The 16856-nt window shown below is 54.0% G+C and overlaps 1 protein-coding gene across 2 annotated transcripts; it reads left to right on the forward strand.

Annotated features, from left to right (window-relative positions):
- Positions 1-2359: 2359 nt before the first annotated feature.
- HPCAL4 (hippocalcin like 4) lies at positions 2360-13820 on the forward strand. 2 transcript variants are annotated; one of them, XM_077844631.1, is made up of 4 exons: positions 2360-2518; positions 7788-7957; positions 8246-8461; positions 9793-13820. In XM_077844631.1, the coding sequence occupies exons 2-4, from the start codon at positions 7796-7798 to the stop codon at positions 9988-9990; spliced, it is 576 nt and encodes a 191-aa protein (XP_077700757.1). In that variant the 5' UTR covers positions 2360-2518; positions 7788-7795; the 3' UTR covers positions 9991-13820. The 2 variants fall into 2 exon arrangements, with proteins under 2 accessions (XP_077700757.1, XP_077700758.1); XM_077844632.1 differs by having other exon boundaries at positions 2381-2518; positions 7759-7957.
- The last annotated feature ends 3036 nt before the right edge of the window (positions 13821-16856 follow it).

Consider the following 16856-nt stretch of genomic DNA (forward strand, 5'->3'; position numbering starts at 1 on the left):
GAGACCTACTAAGTCTTTGGTCTAGCACCAAGGCCAGCATCCACTTTGATTGGCAATGCTCACGTCTGAATGGATTGTTAGATATTTTTAATGGCAGTGGTCATCTGTGGGATTAAGTAAGATGATACAGACAAAGGACTTGGCAGAGAGTTTAGTACATAGTGAAGCAACTCAGTCAATGTCAACTGTTTTTGCTTTACACATCAAACCTAAAGGCTGAGGCAGGATCAAGATCAGGGTCTCAAGTTTTATAAGCAGGTGAAGATGGGTTATGCTTGGCAGCTCAGGAACAGTCAAGACACCTGAGATGATTCATGGGCGAGGCTGCATGGGTGGTCGTACCTGGTTTAAAGAGCTAGAGCAAGACCAACATGTCCTGCTTCACCAACTGCCGCTTGCCTGCCTTCTCTGGTCACCTGGGATTCCTGGATCCCATGCTGATTCCAGGGTCGGGGACCAGGAAGTCAGGGGCAGCCACACTCTGGCCCTCTTGCAGTTCAGAGGAGCTTCTTTTTGCTTTCATGATTACCAGCTCTACTATGTCTTGACCACCTCAGAGTCAGAGAAGCTGTTCCCAACAGGTTGGGCTTTGCCTTTCTCATGGCTTGGAGGATCAGCAAAGAATATTCCAAACCAAGGTTTCTGCACTTAAGGATTTGAAAAATCTTAAGGAGAGGCACTATTGTTTTCTGGCTAGGAGTGTGGGTTCTGGAGCAGATTGCTTGGGTTCAAATCCCAGCTCTGCCGCTTTACTAGCTTTGTGACCTTGGGCTAGTCGCTTAAATGCTCTGAGCCTCAATTTCCTCATCTGGTATATGGGGATCATAATAGTATCCATGTCACTGTGAACAGGGGTGAGTTTTTGCCTATCCCTAGGTCTCCGGGGCCCACAGCAGAGAAGGTGCTCAGGAAGTGACAGTGTCAGGGCTTTCGAAACACCTGTTCCTGTGAATCATCAGCCAAGGGGCCAAGGAGGTGCCAGCTAACTGGAGGCCCAGGTACTGCTGTCATCCTGTGAGGGCTCCAGAGAGAAGACAGCCTGCAGCCGGGAGAACGCCACCGCAAAACAGGTTCCAGAGGGAATGGGACAGTTCCTTTAAAAAAAAAAAAAAAGACGTCGGCTGGTTCCTCCCCAGGGAGCCTGGCCCCGGGGGTTTTGTCCACCCTTGGCTGGCCTGTCCTCATCCCCCATCGTCAGGACCATCTCAACTTTTGCTCTTTGGCCAGTTGCCGGGCCTCTTCCCGCCGCGGCGCTTCAGCATCCCAGCTCCCATTGGACCAATCCCCAGACGCCCCGCCCCACTTTTGACAGCGGCCTAGAAGTCCCTCCCCCGCACGTGGCTCAGTCGGGGAGCGACCTGCTCTCCTCCCCCTACCCCCCCAAGCCCAACCCCCCCAAGTCGGAATCAAAGGGTTCCTTCCCGCCTCCTTGGGTCAGGAGTTCCCAGCTGCCAGAGCAGCCAGGGCAGCCCGGCCGGGCTTTGGGGAGACCCCCAAGTGCAGGGAAGAGGTGTTCCCGGGGCCCTGAAACCTTCCAGACCCACTCAGTGTAAACCGCCTCGGGCTTGTGTCAACATCCGAGGCCGGAGACTGGAGACTGGCGGCGGCTGGGGACCGGCTCCGTCTGCGGGACGGGAAGGTGGGAGGGTGGGGAAAGGAGGGTCCGCGGGGCAGGCAGCGGGACCCTCTGGAGGAGATCCCGAGCGGCCCCCCTGGGGTGGGGGGTCCGTGAGCAACAAGCAAGGCCTGTCTGGAGAGGACGGGCGTTAGGGGCTGTCGGGGGCCCACGACGAGCGTGGGGCCAGGTAGGGCTGCGCTCGGGCGCCCCCCACCTCCGCCCCGTCCCGCGGTGCAGCGGGTGTGCTGCGGGGGCGATGAAGGCGTGGGCCGCCCCCCCCCAGCTCTCCCCAACCCCGCTCCGCTACTCGGCAGCTCCTCGTCGCCCTCCTCCCGTTTCGGGTGGGACACGGAGGGGGTCCCATCTTGTGACTCATCCCCTCTTCCATCCCCACCCCCGGCTGGGGCCCTGGAAGGGAAGGGCTTAGAGACTCGGCTGTGGCTCTCCCGTTTCCACAGCAACCGTGCGGTTGTTTTCGCGAATCCACTTCAATCATCACTTTTGGCCCCAGACGGCGGCCCGGGCCCTGAACCCCAGGGCGGGGCACCGCTGGGGGCACAGCACCCCTCCGGCCCCCGCCGCCACTTCCTCGCGACTCGGAGAAGGTCAGCGCGGGCGGGCGGGGCGCGCTCGGGCAGCCGGGCCTCACTGGCCATCCCGTCCCCACCTGAAACCCCGCCTGCCACTCCGCCCCAGCGGAGCCAATCAGCGCCCGACCTGCCCGGGGTGAGGCGGGGCTTATGCAAATCGTGTCGCCTCCGAGAGACATAGTGATACAAGAGCTGGGAGGCGGCTCCGGAGCGGACCTCGGAGAGCCTGGCCGCCAGCCCGCGAGCCAGTCTCGGTCCTCGCGGCCCGCCGAGGCTCACGGCCATCCAGCGACCCGGCGAGCGGCCTCAGGTAACGCGGGCGGGCCGGGCAGAGGCTCTTGTCCCCTCCCCCTCCACTCCCCGTTCCCGCTCCCCTCTCCTGCCCCCCTTGACTCCCGGTTCCCCCACGGCGTCTGGGGGGCCGCCCCTGGGCAGGGGATTCCCACCCCGTCCAGGTCCCTCGGGTGCCAGGGCGGAGGCACAGCCGCCTCCTTACCCCCAGCTCAGGTAAGAACACCCCCTGCTCTGACCCCCAGCACACACACCCACACCCACACCCACACGCACACACACACCTAGGGGTGTGCTCGAGGAGGCACCGAGCACCCTTCCTCTCTGGAGATGGGTAGTGGCCCAGCATCACGGCAACCTCCCACCTCCACGGATAGCCCCCACCCACACCATCCGGTCCCACCAGCAGCTAGCTGTGCACTTCACATCACCAGGCCCCTGTCCCCCAAGACGGCCCCACCTCCACAGAGGGCCTATTCCCACCTCCCGTTGTCCCTCTCACTGTCCCCACCTCCCACCCCTCAGGCGGACAGAGCTCGCAGCATATTTGGGGGAGGAAAGAAGCTCCCCCCCTCCCAGTTCTCCTCCTCACGCTCTCTCAACAGCAACACCCCCGCCCCATGGTCCCAGGGCTAAGCAGAGGCCCCCTGTTCGGATGAGCCAGGGGCACCACCCCCCAGCACACCAGTCTGTCCCTGCTGCCAAGGTCCCCGCTGTCCCCTCTCCCTTCACCCCTCACAGGCGCCAAGTCCTCTTATTCTACCTCAAACATCTCTAATTTGGATCCTCCCTGGCCCTCTTGTGCCCAGCCGCTCCCTCTCTGTGTTCCTGCTGTTCCACAAGGACCTGCCAAAGCTCCATGTGGACTGTGTCACTCTATTCCCTAAGGTGGCCTGAATCTGGAAGGCAGAAGAGCTGGGTTAAAGCTTGCTTTTGCCTCAGCTGCTGTTTGCCTTTGGCCAAGTCACTTCCCTCTCTGATCCTTCATGAAATGGGGAAGGGGCAGGACAGAGGGTGGATCGGAGGAGCTGATCTCGAACGGCCTTCCAACGCTGACACGCTCTGGCTCTGTGGCTGAGTACGAGCAAATGGGACCATTGCACTATTACCCTGAGCCATGAGGACATTTCATAGAAGGGGCCCGAGGGCGTTAGTCCTCACCAAGGGGACATGGCTCCTTACCCGGGCCTCCCCCTCGCACATGCTCTCCAGGCCTAGGCCCCTTCTCAGCTGCTTTTAAGTCCCTCCCAGGCCACCAGCCCATGTGGCATGGACACGCTTTGTTTATCATGCCCTGCCCCTCGGTGAGAAGGAGAGGGAGAAGACCTGGCTGCTGCCGCTATGGCTGCTGCTTGGAGGAGAGCAAAGGGAGGAGAGGAAAGAGAAAATCTCCTGACCAGGGAGCTGTTGTCGCCATGGCAACCGTCTCAGCACCAGCTCCTCTGAAGCTGGGTGAGGGTGTGGGATTATCGCCTCCCTCAATCCCTCCTACCCTCACTGTCACTTCCTCATTCGAAGCCCACGAAGCCCACGACCCTGAGCTCTGCCCTCTGGAAGGAGCCTCTGAGCACAAAGGGGTGGTGGCTTTGGGGGGGGGGCAGTGCCAGCCTCCCTCAGAGCTGGAGGGCAGCCCTCCAGAGGTGGGCAAAGAGGCCTGTCCATGTCCTGCAGGGCAACAGCCCCAACAGAACATGCCATGCCCCCAAGGCCTGGGCCTTGTACTGATGGGCTGTGGTTGACCTTGGGCGACCCCATCCTTTCCCCGGGTCTGGGTTCCATTGTCTCTGAGCTGGGCGCAGTGGCAGGAGACTGCCGCCATCCCAAGGAGGAGGAAGGGGCTTCTGTCCCCTGGAATCCACCAGGGGACATTCACTGAACGTCTCTGTGCTCCAGACACGGCCTCTGGGGCTCTGCAGGCAGTTTCATGCAGGTACCGAGGGGAGAGCGGGACCGGTGTGGGGCAGCTACGAGAGGGCACACCTTGGGACCATGGGAAGAGGGCTTTTCTCACTCTCCCAGTGCACTTGGTTGTACGGGGAGGCCATGAGCCCTTTGCCATTGAGCAAAAGACTTGAAGAACTTTTTTTTTTTTTTTTTTTTGGCTTGGGCCGGGATTTCATACAAAGATCTCTCCCAAATCAGGTTCCATTCTGGAATTCTAGGGCACCAGGTGAGGGTCAGAGAGTTCTGGAGTCTACGCACTTGTGGGGCTCAGGTCCACAGCCCTCAAATACTGGATCCGTGCTGCTGACTGTCCACTGTCCAGGCGGGGGGAGGCTGATCATAAGGAAGGCCCTTCAGGCCTAAGGAGAGAGCCGCACCAGCCCAGATGGAAAGAAAGGGTATTAGGGGAGGGGAAGGCAGCTTTGCGAGAGGGAGCCAGGTCCTGGCCTGTGAGGACTAACTGGGAAGCATGTAGTTGTGAGGGGAGCAACAGGAGGTAAGGTGGGCACCTGTCCAGATTTTACAGGGTTCTAGAGTGTGAGGGGCCTCATGGGCATGTGCACCTCTAGCCTATGTCATACTTCTGGCCAAAACCAGAAATGGCCTTGCTTCAAAACAGGGAAATCAGAAGAAAGGCACTCCCTCTGAGGCAGCTGAGCCCAGGGGCATGGCTTAGCGTGCAGCATTGCAGCAGGAGGCTCTCAGTCCCTAGGCTGTGCCCCCGGCCCTGACGATGGGGAGACAGAGGACACGGTGGAGGTTCCAGGAGTGCTTCAAAGGAAAGAACAACAGAACTTGGTGCCAGTTGGCCCTAGGGAAAAGCAAGAGGGGAAACTAAAGGTAACAAAGATCACATTTCCCCCTTGGGATGAGGGAGGGGAGGAAGGAAAGGTTGATGCAGTGGGACAATGGCCACAGGTTGAGGGTGTCTGCTTGTAGATGAGTGGAGTCAGGGGAGCTGTTGGGTCACCCCCAGGGATGGATGTTTCCTAGATGTCAGATACGGTGGCCTGGAGTTCAGTAAGAGGCCAAGAGGGAGAACAGAGCTAGGGTTTTCCCGGAAGGCAGGCAGGAGTGGGAAGGTCTATTCTGGATGAGAGGAGCCATAATTTGGAGAGGGTGGCAGGGATTCAGCTTGGGTGTTCATCTGGACTCTTCCACTGACCTGCTACGTAACTCCGAGCCAGCTTTCTCCTTTCTCCAGGTTCCAGTTTTCACTAAAATAAGGAAATAGCTTAAAGGGACTGCCAGCATCCTTGTGCCCAGTGTAGCTGTCCTGGACTCCACCTCCAGGTTCCTGAAGATGGTATGCCTCCCCCTCCCTGGCTTCTCCTGGGAGCATGGAGGATTCCACATCCTCTGGGGGTGGTAGGTAGAGGAGAATGTTGCTACTCCTGCTGCTACTTGATCTTCCTCAAGGCCCCGTGGAGGAATCTGAGGCCCAGAGATATCCTATAACTAACTGGAAGCCACCTAGCAAGGGAGGGGGCATGGAAGAGACCAATCTCAGATCTGGTTGTTCAGGGCACTCCTAGCAGTAGGGATGAGAAGCCACCATGCTGGCATGCAGCGGGCTAAGGAAGTGGAATCCTTCTGCTGGCCCGACAACTTCCTTTTCTAGAGTATCTTCATGATTGGTTACCCCGGGGTCAGAGTCTGGTGCCCTTCCAGAGAGACCCCAGACAGGTCAAAGTTACCTCTTGGGCCATGTCCTAGGAATCTCAGGCTTCCTAGGAAACTCAGGATATTCCTCCCATGGAGGTCAGACGAGAATGTCCACCTTCAGGGCCTGGTAGGGCCTCGCTCCCGATATATCCTGGGGAGGTCCTATGCCTCCTGCAGAAACTGCCTCCATCACAGGCTACACAAGCGGCTTCTGTTCCAGTGGGGAACAGAACCTGCTTCTCAGCAACACCACCTCCATTCATCCAGCCCCAAATCTTTTTTTTTTTTTTAAGATTTTATTTATTTATTCATAAGAGACACAGAGAGGGAGAAGCAGGTTCCCTGTGCCTGATGTGGGACTCATTCCCAGGACCTCGGGATCATGACCTGAGCCAAAGGCAGATGAGCCACCCAGGTGCCCCCATTCAGCCCCAAATCTAAGCATCTGCCTCAACTTCTCTGTACACCCCCCACATTCAGTCACCAACCCAAGCCTTGCCACCACCTCTCCTAACGTGTCTCAATCCATCCACGTCATCCCACAGCCTCTGCCCTAGTGTCACCATCTCTCACCTGAACTATGCAGCAGGCCCATCTCTGCTCTCCATCTTCCCACCACTCGGCCGTCTTGCATACTGTAGCCAAAGGAAAAAATTCTAAACACATTCCTTCTCTCTCATCCCCGCACCTAGTTCAGGACCTGCTGCTGAAAGCGTCTGTTTGTGCACTGAATGCTATCTTCCTAGCCCTTGCTTTAAAATCCCTATAGGTAATGGCCAAGCCCCTTAGCATGGATGGAAGGCCCTTGACAATCAGCCAGCCACCTCTTTGACCCAAGTATGAGTTACTGAAGGTTGGCCCGTATCTACTTTATCCCCATCATGGAACAGGACTAGCACCCACAGTCAGCCTCAATAATTGCTCAGGGACTGAATGACTAATGAAAAGCAGGATGAGTCAAGGCCTTCAATGCGACTAGGACTTCTATTTGTACAGAGGAAGGAGGGAGAGAAGCTTCCTGCTGGGGTGGCTCCGAAAGCCTCGAGGGAGAACTTGGGAGATAATGCCGGGGGGGGGGGGGACACATGAGGAACTTTCCTCAGGTCCCTGGGTGGAGAAGAGCCTGCAGAGGTGGCTAGGGGCTGAGGGGAAAGCTCTAAGTTGCAAGGAGACGATTAAGACTCTGTTCTAGGGGTGTGGGGAGCTCTGGCAGGTGTACGGAGAGAGGGAAGGTATGCAGGAAGACTGTGCATCAATCAGCACCATCAGGGAGAAGGTGGGGCGCTGAGACCTGGGGGCGGAGATCCTAGGTGCTGGGAGAGGAAACCAGCTGTGAGGAGGGGGGTGCTGCTGTGGAGAAAGGAGCCCTTGCCATTGTGGGGTGCCCGTTGATAGGGGGAGAGATTCCCGTCTGTGTTGGGGCCGGGAGGCAGGACCTCCTACGGAAGGCGTGTAAACCATAGGGCCTAGCTCTAGGAAGGTGGGCTTGTTGAGGGCGGTGGTGACAGGAGGGGACACACCCTGCTGTGGAAGGATGGATCCTGGCTGTGGAAACGTAGGGTTTGTTATGGGAGGGGTTGTTGTGGAGAAAGGGAACCCTGTCCTATGGGGTCCTGGGGGATCGCTGCTGAGGTGAGGGCCTTGCCCTAGATGGAACTGAAGGAGGTCCTGCCCCCCAGGCCCTGCCATGGGGAAGACCAACAGCAAGCTGGCCCCAGAGGTGCTGGAGGACCTGGTTCAGAACACCGAGTTCAGCGAGCAGGAGCTGAAGCAGTGGTACAAGGGCTTCCTGAAGGACTGCCCCAGCGGCATCCTTAACCTGGAGGAGTTCCAGCAGCTCTACATCAAGGTGGGCGGGCCGGCGGCGGGGGCGGGGCCAGGGAACTCCAGGGGGCGGGCCGGGGGGGGGGCGGGGGCGGGGCCAGGGAACTCCAGGGGCGGGCCGGGCGGGTGGGGGCGGGGCCAGGGAACTCCAGGGGCGGGCCGGGGGGCGGGGGCGGGGCCAGGGAACTCCAGGGGCGGGCCGGGCGGGTGGGGGCGGGGCCAGGGAACTCCAGGGGGCGGGGCCAGGCAATCGAGGAGGCGGGCAGGGACAGCAAGGCTGGGGCTTCTCCCCAACGTTCCCTCCACGTCTTAGTTCTTTCCCTACGGCGACGCCTCCAAGTTTGCGCAGCACGCTTTCCGCACCTTCGACAAGAACGGCGACGGCACCATCGACTTCCGGGAGTTCATCTGTGCCCTTTCGGTCACCTCCCGCGGCAGCTTCGAGCAGAAACTCAACTGGGCCTTTGAGATGTACGACCTGGATGGCGACGGGCGCATCACGCGCCTCGAGATGCTGGAGATCATCGAGGTGCGCTGGGGCCGATCCGGGGAGGCCAGGTTGTGCTGGGGTGATGCCCCTCCTTGTCTTCGAGGCAGGTCCTCTCCAGTCCTCTCCAGGCACCCTCCTGTCGGCCCTCAGGAGCATCCTGGATGCACTCCACCTGTCCCCACACCCCGCCTCCCAGGACCCAGTGGCTAACTAGCGTTGGTTGGGTGCACAGTGTAGGACAGACCTTGTACTAAGTGCTTTGCCCAGCAATCCTATGGGGTAGGTACTAACAGAAACCCCATTTTACAGAGGAGGAAACATAGCAAGTGATGGTTCATGATTCAAATCCAAGGAGTCTGACTCCAGAGCCTAAGTTTCGAACTCATTATTTTTTCACCGAATATGTATTGAGTGGCTACCTTGCGCCAGGCACTGTTCAAAGTTCCTGCTTAATTATTTGGACACTCTTTTAGTGAGAAGATTTAAAAGCAACAAGAAAAAAACCTGTGCTATGTCAAACAGAAAGTGTTATGAAGAAGAGAAGCAAAGTAAGGGGAGGGAGAAGGATGGAGGAGCAGTATATGGGGTGAAATGTGAGCAGCAACCTGAATAAGGTGAGGGAGCAATTATGTAAATGTCTGTGGGAAGAGTGTTCTATGCAGAGGGAACAGTAAATGCAAAGTCACTGAGGTGAGACTGTTTCTGCAAGTGTTCAAGGAGTAGCCAAGAGGCCAGGATTCAAGAGAAGTGAATGAGGGGAGAGTGGTAGGAATTAGTCAGACAGGAGCCCAATCACTTAGCTTCTCACAGTCTGGGATTGAGACTTGACTAAATGGGAAACCATTTTCCCATTTCCCACCAAGAATAGCTCTCTATTCTTGGTGTGGAGAACAGACTAAGGGTGCAGGAAGGCAATAGAAGCAGGGAGACCAGTTAGGATGCTTCCACTGCAGGCCAATCAGGAGCTGATGGGAACAGCAACTCTGGAGGAGCCATGGAAGTGGTTGGATATTGGATATGGGACCTATTGCAAAATTTGGGCCAACAAGTTTTGCTGAAGGATTGGACATGAGGGAGAGTTAAGAAAGGTGTCGAGGTTTTTTTTCCTGAACAACTAGAAAGATGAATTTGCTACTTACCAGGACAGGGAATGCTACTGGAAGAGCGGGTTAGAGGTGAAAAGCTGGGTTTTAGACATGTATGGGAAATACCCATTAAATATTCAGTCTTAATGACCATACATCACCTTCTAGTAGCTTCACCATCTCCCAGTGTTCGCCTTGCCCATCCCCGGCCCCTTCATTCATCACTGATCATCCCTGCCAGCTGTCAGTGTTCACAGTTCCCCCTGTGCCCCCCACCCTTACCAGGCTATCTACAAGATGGTGGGCACTGTGATCATGATGCGCATGAACCAAGATGGGCTCACACCCCAACAGCGTGTGGACAAGATCTTCAAGAAGATGGACCAGGATAAGGACGACCAGATCACTCTGGAGGAATTCAAGGAGGCGGCCAAGAGTGACCCATCCATTGTACTGCTGCTGCAATGTGACATGCAGAAGTAGAGGCTGGTGAGGGGCAGGGCCCCTGGCCAGGAGGGGCGTGGCCACCTCCCAACCCGCTGATCTCTCAGGGGGAGGGGTACTCTAGCCTCACTCTCTGGCCCACCCACCCCTCTGCCCAAGCCCTTGCTCCCCTCAGTCAAGATCCTTGAGGGACCACCTCACCCTGGAAAAGAGACAGATCCTCAGGTATTCTGTGGTCTAGCCCCACCCCCAATCTTGGCCCAGAACCAACATCCACTGGGCATAGGGAGTTGGCTTTTGCCCCAAGAGGCAGGATTGAGGAAGGGGGGCTGAGGGTCTGCTTTGGAATTCTGTTCTTCCTGGGATTATGCTTTACAGGATGTGGTCTCACAGATCCCAGTTAAAGGGCCAAAGTGGGTCTGTCCTTTGCTGAGGACCTAAATTCCTTGAAGGTGGTCTCTGCCCTGCCCCCTCGACTCTACCTGGCCCCTCCGGCCCCAGCCTTTGGAGCATTCATTCAGTTCTTTCTTCACTTAACATTTATTGAGCACCTGTTTGATGCCAGGCACCTCTAGGTGCTAGGGTTATGGTAGTTTACAAGACACATTCTGTGCCCTCTGGAAGCTCCTAAGGGAAATGAGGCAATCTTCCAGTGGTCAGAGTCTCAGATGGGAACGTCCCACACAGCTGAGCAGAGGGTGTGCTAAGGCCAGTTAGTTTGAAAGGAACTATTAAATCTTTCAGCTCAGCTCCACCCAGAGCGGCAGAGGGATGAAATGAAAAGTATTTGGGTGTCTAGGAGTGGAAGGTTTGTGAAAGAAACACTGATATTTATGTAATACTTATTTTTTTAGCACCCTTTAAAAGAGCTAAAGTCATTTTATTAGTTTAGGATATTAAAGCATACTTTATATTACTGGGTTTCTTGTAAAATGGTGAAATGAATATAGAGAATGCTAACTTGGGGGGGCGGTGAGGGAGAGCTGAGAAAAAAAAAAGAGGGAAAATACCAGCAAACTTACCAACTAACACTTTTTTCTTATCAGACTAAGTCCCGAGGTGTCACCATCAGCAGCTTCTGCTGCTTCCTTTTTAATGACCTTTTTCAATTCACTGAGTAACTATCCTGCACTTGCCCTGGTTGGATGCTGACTTCAGAAACAGAAAACAAAAAACAAAAAACAAAAGCAAGGTTTGCTGAGCCTGAGACAAGGGTAGCTTCCACATCTTGGTAGTTCCTTTCTGGATTTGGTCTAGTTTCAAGGGTGGGCTTGTTCTTTCTGCTATAGAAACAGAAGGAGCTAGGAGAAGAGGACTGTTTAGGTTGCCAGACTGCGTTTATGGGACCAAATGCCTAAAAATGTGCTGGGGACATGCTCTTTCTAACCCCAAATCCTCAGCCTGCCAGGTAAATTCATCATCTTCCAGGTGCACTCACTGGCTTTGCTTTCTGCTTTCTGCTTTTGGTCAATGAGCTATACAGCTGCATGCTTTGACTGCCAGAAAATTAATCTTGCTTCTTCAAGCCTTTCACTTTATTTCCTCCTGTACTTGTGATCAGAAATTAGCTTCGATGTACAGTGACAGATTTCCTCTTGAACTGCTGATGAAAACAGTCTAGCACACAGGTGCTGTCAGCCCAGGGTAGGAGCAGGGAGTGATCACTGAGTCAGCGGTGAGGGATTGCATCTCCGGGAAAGAGACGTGACGTCTCTTCTGAGTGCTCATCTGTCCTCCCTCTCTGCAGGTGGAAACTCTTGGGGACTCTGATCTTTGGTCCCAAACTCCCTTGGACCTTCCTTCTTGCTGCCCTTGGAGTTAGCAAGGCCACTTTGTTGCCACTCTCTTTCTATCTTCTGCCTATGACTGGCCATGTGGTAAGGCCGGGAATTCATATCATCAGGCCGTAACCAGCAGATTTTTATCCAGTAATGCCTCAAGGAATGTTCCATTGCTCTAAAGAGCTGGTCATTAGATGTTCTTGTGCTACCAGTCAGCACCGCAGACACACAGATACTCTACAGTCTGGCTCAACTGAGACTTCTGGTAAAGGCTTTTTACAAAATGGGATTCCTGCGCCCCCCCCCCCAAATGTTGAATCTAACCTAACTCACAATCACACAGAACTTCAAAGCTTTCAAAGGCCTGCCAACTACTCCATCTCATCCTATCCCCCAGCCTGGAGAAATAGAGATTTTCATTCCCTCTCTCCAGACTTGGGAAGTGAGGTACAGAAAGTGGGAATCTCTTGTGAGATCAAACGGTCGGGGATGGCACGGTGCCAAGACTTGAACCCAAGGCTCGAGGAGGGTTTCTTCCTTTAGAGTCTCTCCCTCCTCATCTCTCTGACTCAGAGTCATACAAAGTTGACTGTGGGGCCAGCTAAGTTTGTTTTGGTCTTTGACAAGCTTCCTGCTAAGAAGTTTCTGAGGCGGTGGTCTTCCAAAAAGAAACAGGAGCTTGATTGAACTCCCAACATTTTCAAGCACTTTCCGTCTGCTTCTGGGCAGCTCTGCTAACAGGTCAGTGCTGTCCTGGGAAGCCTCTGCCTCAGAACCACAGAAGCATCTTGCACTGTCTTTACCACCATATTCCTCCCCAGGAGAACTATTCTTGTTTTTCTTCAGCTGGTGGGCAAGTCCTCCTCATGAGAGCATGTTTGATAATTCCAAGCTTTTAGACATATGCCGTGGGCGATATTTGCCAGTTAGGCCAAAGAGTCTCAGACAGCCCAGTGGTGTGAACACATAAAGCCAGGCTGGGACCAGGACCACCATCTTCTTGATGGGAGGAGGCCACAGGCAGGCCAGGCCTTGCTCCCACATGCTTCTGGATGTCCCAGGCACTGTGTGCTCGGGGGCTCCTGTGGTAGAGCACCAGCCCTGCTTTGAGAAGAGAGGCAGGCCTCTGATCCCTGTGCCACCTATGAGTGACTTGCCATAGAGCACAAGGTTAGGAGTCATGGAAGCATGACTCGCAGACACACAAAAATACATAGACCTTGAAAATGATGATATATTCAAACTCTCCTTTTGAAGTTTTGTATCTTCTTGCACCAAGTCCGAATTGAAAGGTTCCAGAATCTACCTCCTAACTGCATTCTATCCTCCCTCAATCTTTTGGGCTAATTGATAAGCCCCCTATTTTTTATCTCTAAAAATCATCAACAAGGTCTACGTCTGATGGCTGCTCCAGTCCTTTGAGCTGTAGTCAGGATAATATAACTTGCCTCTGAATCCAAACTTAAGAAAAAGGAAGCCCATAAGCAAAGGTACTGAATCTTTTCCTGCCAATTTCTAGAGGTAGAAATTCATCCTGCTACAGAGAGAGAGAGAGAGAGAAGAGAAAGCAAAGATAGAGAGTGAGAGAGCACGCTGGCATTTCTATAGGGGGTAGTAAGCTGACGCTGTAAATATTTTTACACAAAAATTTACTAAAGCCACAAATTTTCCTGAAGATCCACCCTGGGTGAGGTTTTGTTCTGACATTAGAGATCACTGTGGAAGAAAGAATACATTTCCTACATATTTTATTTATTATTTTTGAAAAAAAAATTCTTTAAATCCTACAGTTGCAAAGTTTCAGAAAAATATGGAATTTTCTTCCTGAAATTTTCAAGGGTTTCTTTTACTTTTGCCAGAAGGCGGGGCAGGACTGGGCCTCCCAGGGTGTAGGACCCTTCCTGCTTTGTGGAGGGGAAAAGTGGAGCTGGGTGGCAGAGGAGGGCATCCCAACTCGTTTTCTAGTGCGGCCCCCTGTCCCCTCCACATGTGCTGCTCCTGGCTGTGGCCACAGTGACTGTTCTCACTGTTCAACCTTGTGCTGTATGGTGTGTTTTTCACTGACCGTGAATAAAAGGTGTGACCATGCTGAGGGCTCTTACTCTTCCCTAAGCTGAGATAGGGCTGGGGTGTGGGACGGGGGGAGAAGAGGCCTGCGGGCAGCTCAACAGTGGGGCTACCTCAGTCACCTCCTTGGGACTGAAGGCCTTGTTCCAGCAAGGACTCTGGTTGCGTGGAACAGAGACCCGCTCGAGCTAATTCAAAGAAGGGGGTGGGCAGATTACAAGGGACCCTGAAGAGGAAAAAATCAAGAATGACTGAGCCTCGAAAGAACTGGAAATGGCAGCGGGGCCTCTCCCTTCTTCACTCTGGGCCTCTCTCTTCCCTTTGGCAATATTTGCATCTGGCATTTGTTCTTTCCTCAGTTTCTCTTCAGACTTCCTTGATTTCCCTTCAAAAAGTGGCTGCGTCCCCAACTCTTATCAAGACTTTCCAACAGCTGACAACTCCCGTCTGCATCAATTAGTTCAGTTCTCAAGTGCACGAATCTGATTGGTTGAGCTTGGCTTATGGGGGGGCCCTTGGTCCATTCATCCATCAATGACCTGATGCTGATATGTGGGCCTGTGGGCAGAGCTAATTTAGGGCAGACAACATTGGACTTAGTTTCTCCCCCTGTCCAGTGGAAGGCGTCATTGAGCCCAAACGAGTGGACGGCAGGGAGTGGGGAGAAAAGCCAAGAGCCAGGATTACAATTAGGCCATATGATGCCTGTTGTGCAAATTAGGAAAAGTCACCCTTCTGAGTGTAAACAGCCTTGTAAGTATGCAGCTGGGCCAGTGGATAGCACCTTTGGCCTAATGAGAAAAGTATACCCCTTCTTCTGAATAAATACAGCCTGCCGTGGTGCACAGGTTGGCAAGTGGAACAGATCTTGGATTTCAGTCCCACCCGCCCTGCTGGTCAAGGGGGTTGTGTAGTGCGTGACCTGGTCCACCATCCACAAGGAGACCAGCCCAGGCCCTGTGACCTCCCGGAATGGCATTAGTGTTGACGTGTTTTTCTTAGAATGCCACCCCCCCACCTGCCGTGGCCAGCGAGGCACTGTTTGTTGCAGGGAGTTGGGGGCAGTGGCAGCTGGAGGTGACTGCTTCCTCCTGAAACACTCAATTGCATTAACAAGGATTTTCTCAAGGACGCTTGGAGGGGGCCAGTTTCCTTGGCAGGAAGCAATTAGGACAGAGGAAGGAGGCTGACCTGGCCTCAGGGCAGCCATAAACCTCAGGAGGTGACTCAGGAGCCCAAGAACTTAGGGCTGCTGTTCCCAGCCAAAGCCTCACTGAGGGGGGGAGTCTTGCTCCCTGCCTACCTTGGGGAGCACAGGTCCTGGGTTACCATCTCCTGAAAACTACCCTCCTGGCCTTCATCACCTCTAACTCAGGTTGGTCTACCTCCTGCTTCCAGGCTTGCCCTGGGTGCCATTCGGCTGTCCCTAAGGAGCCAGAGTGATGTTCCCAAAGTGCAAGTCTGACCATGTCAACTCTCCAGAATCTCCACCCCGTTCCCTCCATGTGATGAGCTCCTTAAAAGTCCCTCAAGGTCCTTCATGATCTGCCTGACACCGGCTGACCTCTGCAGCCTGTTCTCCCTCCCCACCACCATCCTTCACCCTACATCTGAGCCACCCTGTGTTGCCCTCCATTTCCCTAAGGCATCTCTCACGCTTCCGTGCTTATCCACAAGTCATTGCCTCTCCCTGGGCCACCCATTCCCTGTCTCAATGATGTCCTTCTCTGCGAAACCCTCCCAAGCCTCAAACAGTTGACCCTTCATGTGGACAAAGTCCATCATAGCTACCAAACAGCTTTCCATGTGATTCCCTGTCAGCTCTGCCAAGCACATGTTTAAAGTCTTTTTTTTTTTTTTTTAAGACACGGAAATGAAGGCTCAGGGAATGGCAAGTCTTCAACTTGAACTCGACTCTTCTCACATCAAGGCTATTGCTTATTGTGTTTTCTGTGTGGGGAGAGGGTCTGGAGAAGGGTAAAGAGAGGCTTCATGGAACAAGTGGCTTCTGCTAAAGACCAGCCAACAGGACCAGGCTTGCTGGGTCAGACAGCCCCGGATAAGCAGTTCAGGGGCTGGGATCCTGGAGTCATGTGCGGAGGGCTGTGTTCCCAGCTCATCCACCTGCAGAGGAGCTGAATGAACCCTGAGGGGAAGTGTTGGCGGAAGTGCAGCATGCAGAGAGCCAGGGAACCCCTGCACCAAGCCAGTGGTCAGGGTGTGACAGAGAAGACAGAGACAGTGGCCAGAAGCCTAAGAGGGTGGAAAGGACAGTCTAGGATGGAGTTCTGACCCTTCCAAACAGGGATCTAGGGAAAGTTCTTAAAGGAACTGAACCCAGAGTCAGACAGGATCCTTAGACAGAGGCCTACTCATGTCAGTGTGAGTAAGAGGACTAGATTAATCGAGACTTGTTTGGTTTCAAAGGAACAAAACCCAATTCAAATAAGCTCAAGCAAAAAGGGAGGCTTATTGGCTCCCATAATTGGGAATTTGGGTACTGCTGGATCCAGAGGCTCAGTGTTACATCCTCTCCCCCTCTCTGCTTCTGCTTCTCTGTCTTGGTGACCTCACTGTCTGTTCCAGAGGGCTTCTCCCATGTTCTTTCACCTGCTACAAGGAAAGATGGGTTTCCAGCTCACGTTGCCCCAAATTAATAACCCCAGAGCAGAAAGAGCCAAATCTCCCCGCAACCCTATATAGCAGTGCAGGAGAGTGGCTCAGCTGGGGTCCCAGGCTCATTCCTGGTTCAACTGCTGTTCAGGTCTAGTTCACGGGCCCACTCCTGTGACCAGAGAGGTAGGGATATAGGGCCTGTTACTACAATTGACCCTTGAACAATGCGGGGTTTAGAGGCACTGACCACCCCTCTACTACCACGCATTCAAAAATACACGTATAACTTTTGACTCCCCCAAAACTTAATTACTAATTGCCTACTGTTGACTGGAAGCCTTACTGGTAAGATAGTCTGGTTAACACATATTTTGTATATGTATTATACACTATTCTTACACTGAAGTAAGCTAGAGAAAAGAAAATGTTTTAAGAAAATCA

The sequence above is a fragment of the Canis aureus genome, chromosome 13, assembly GCF_053574225.1.
Source record: "Canis aureus isolate CA01 chromosome 13, VMU_Caureus_v.1.0, whole genome shotgun sequence".
NCBI classification, from domain to species: Eukaryota; Metazoa; Chordata; class Mammalia; order Carnivora; family Canidae; genus Canis; species Canis aureus.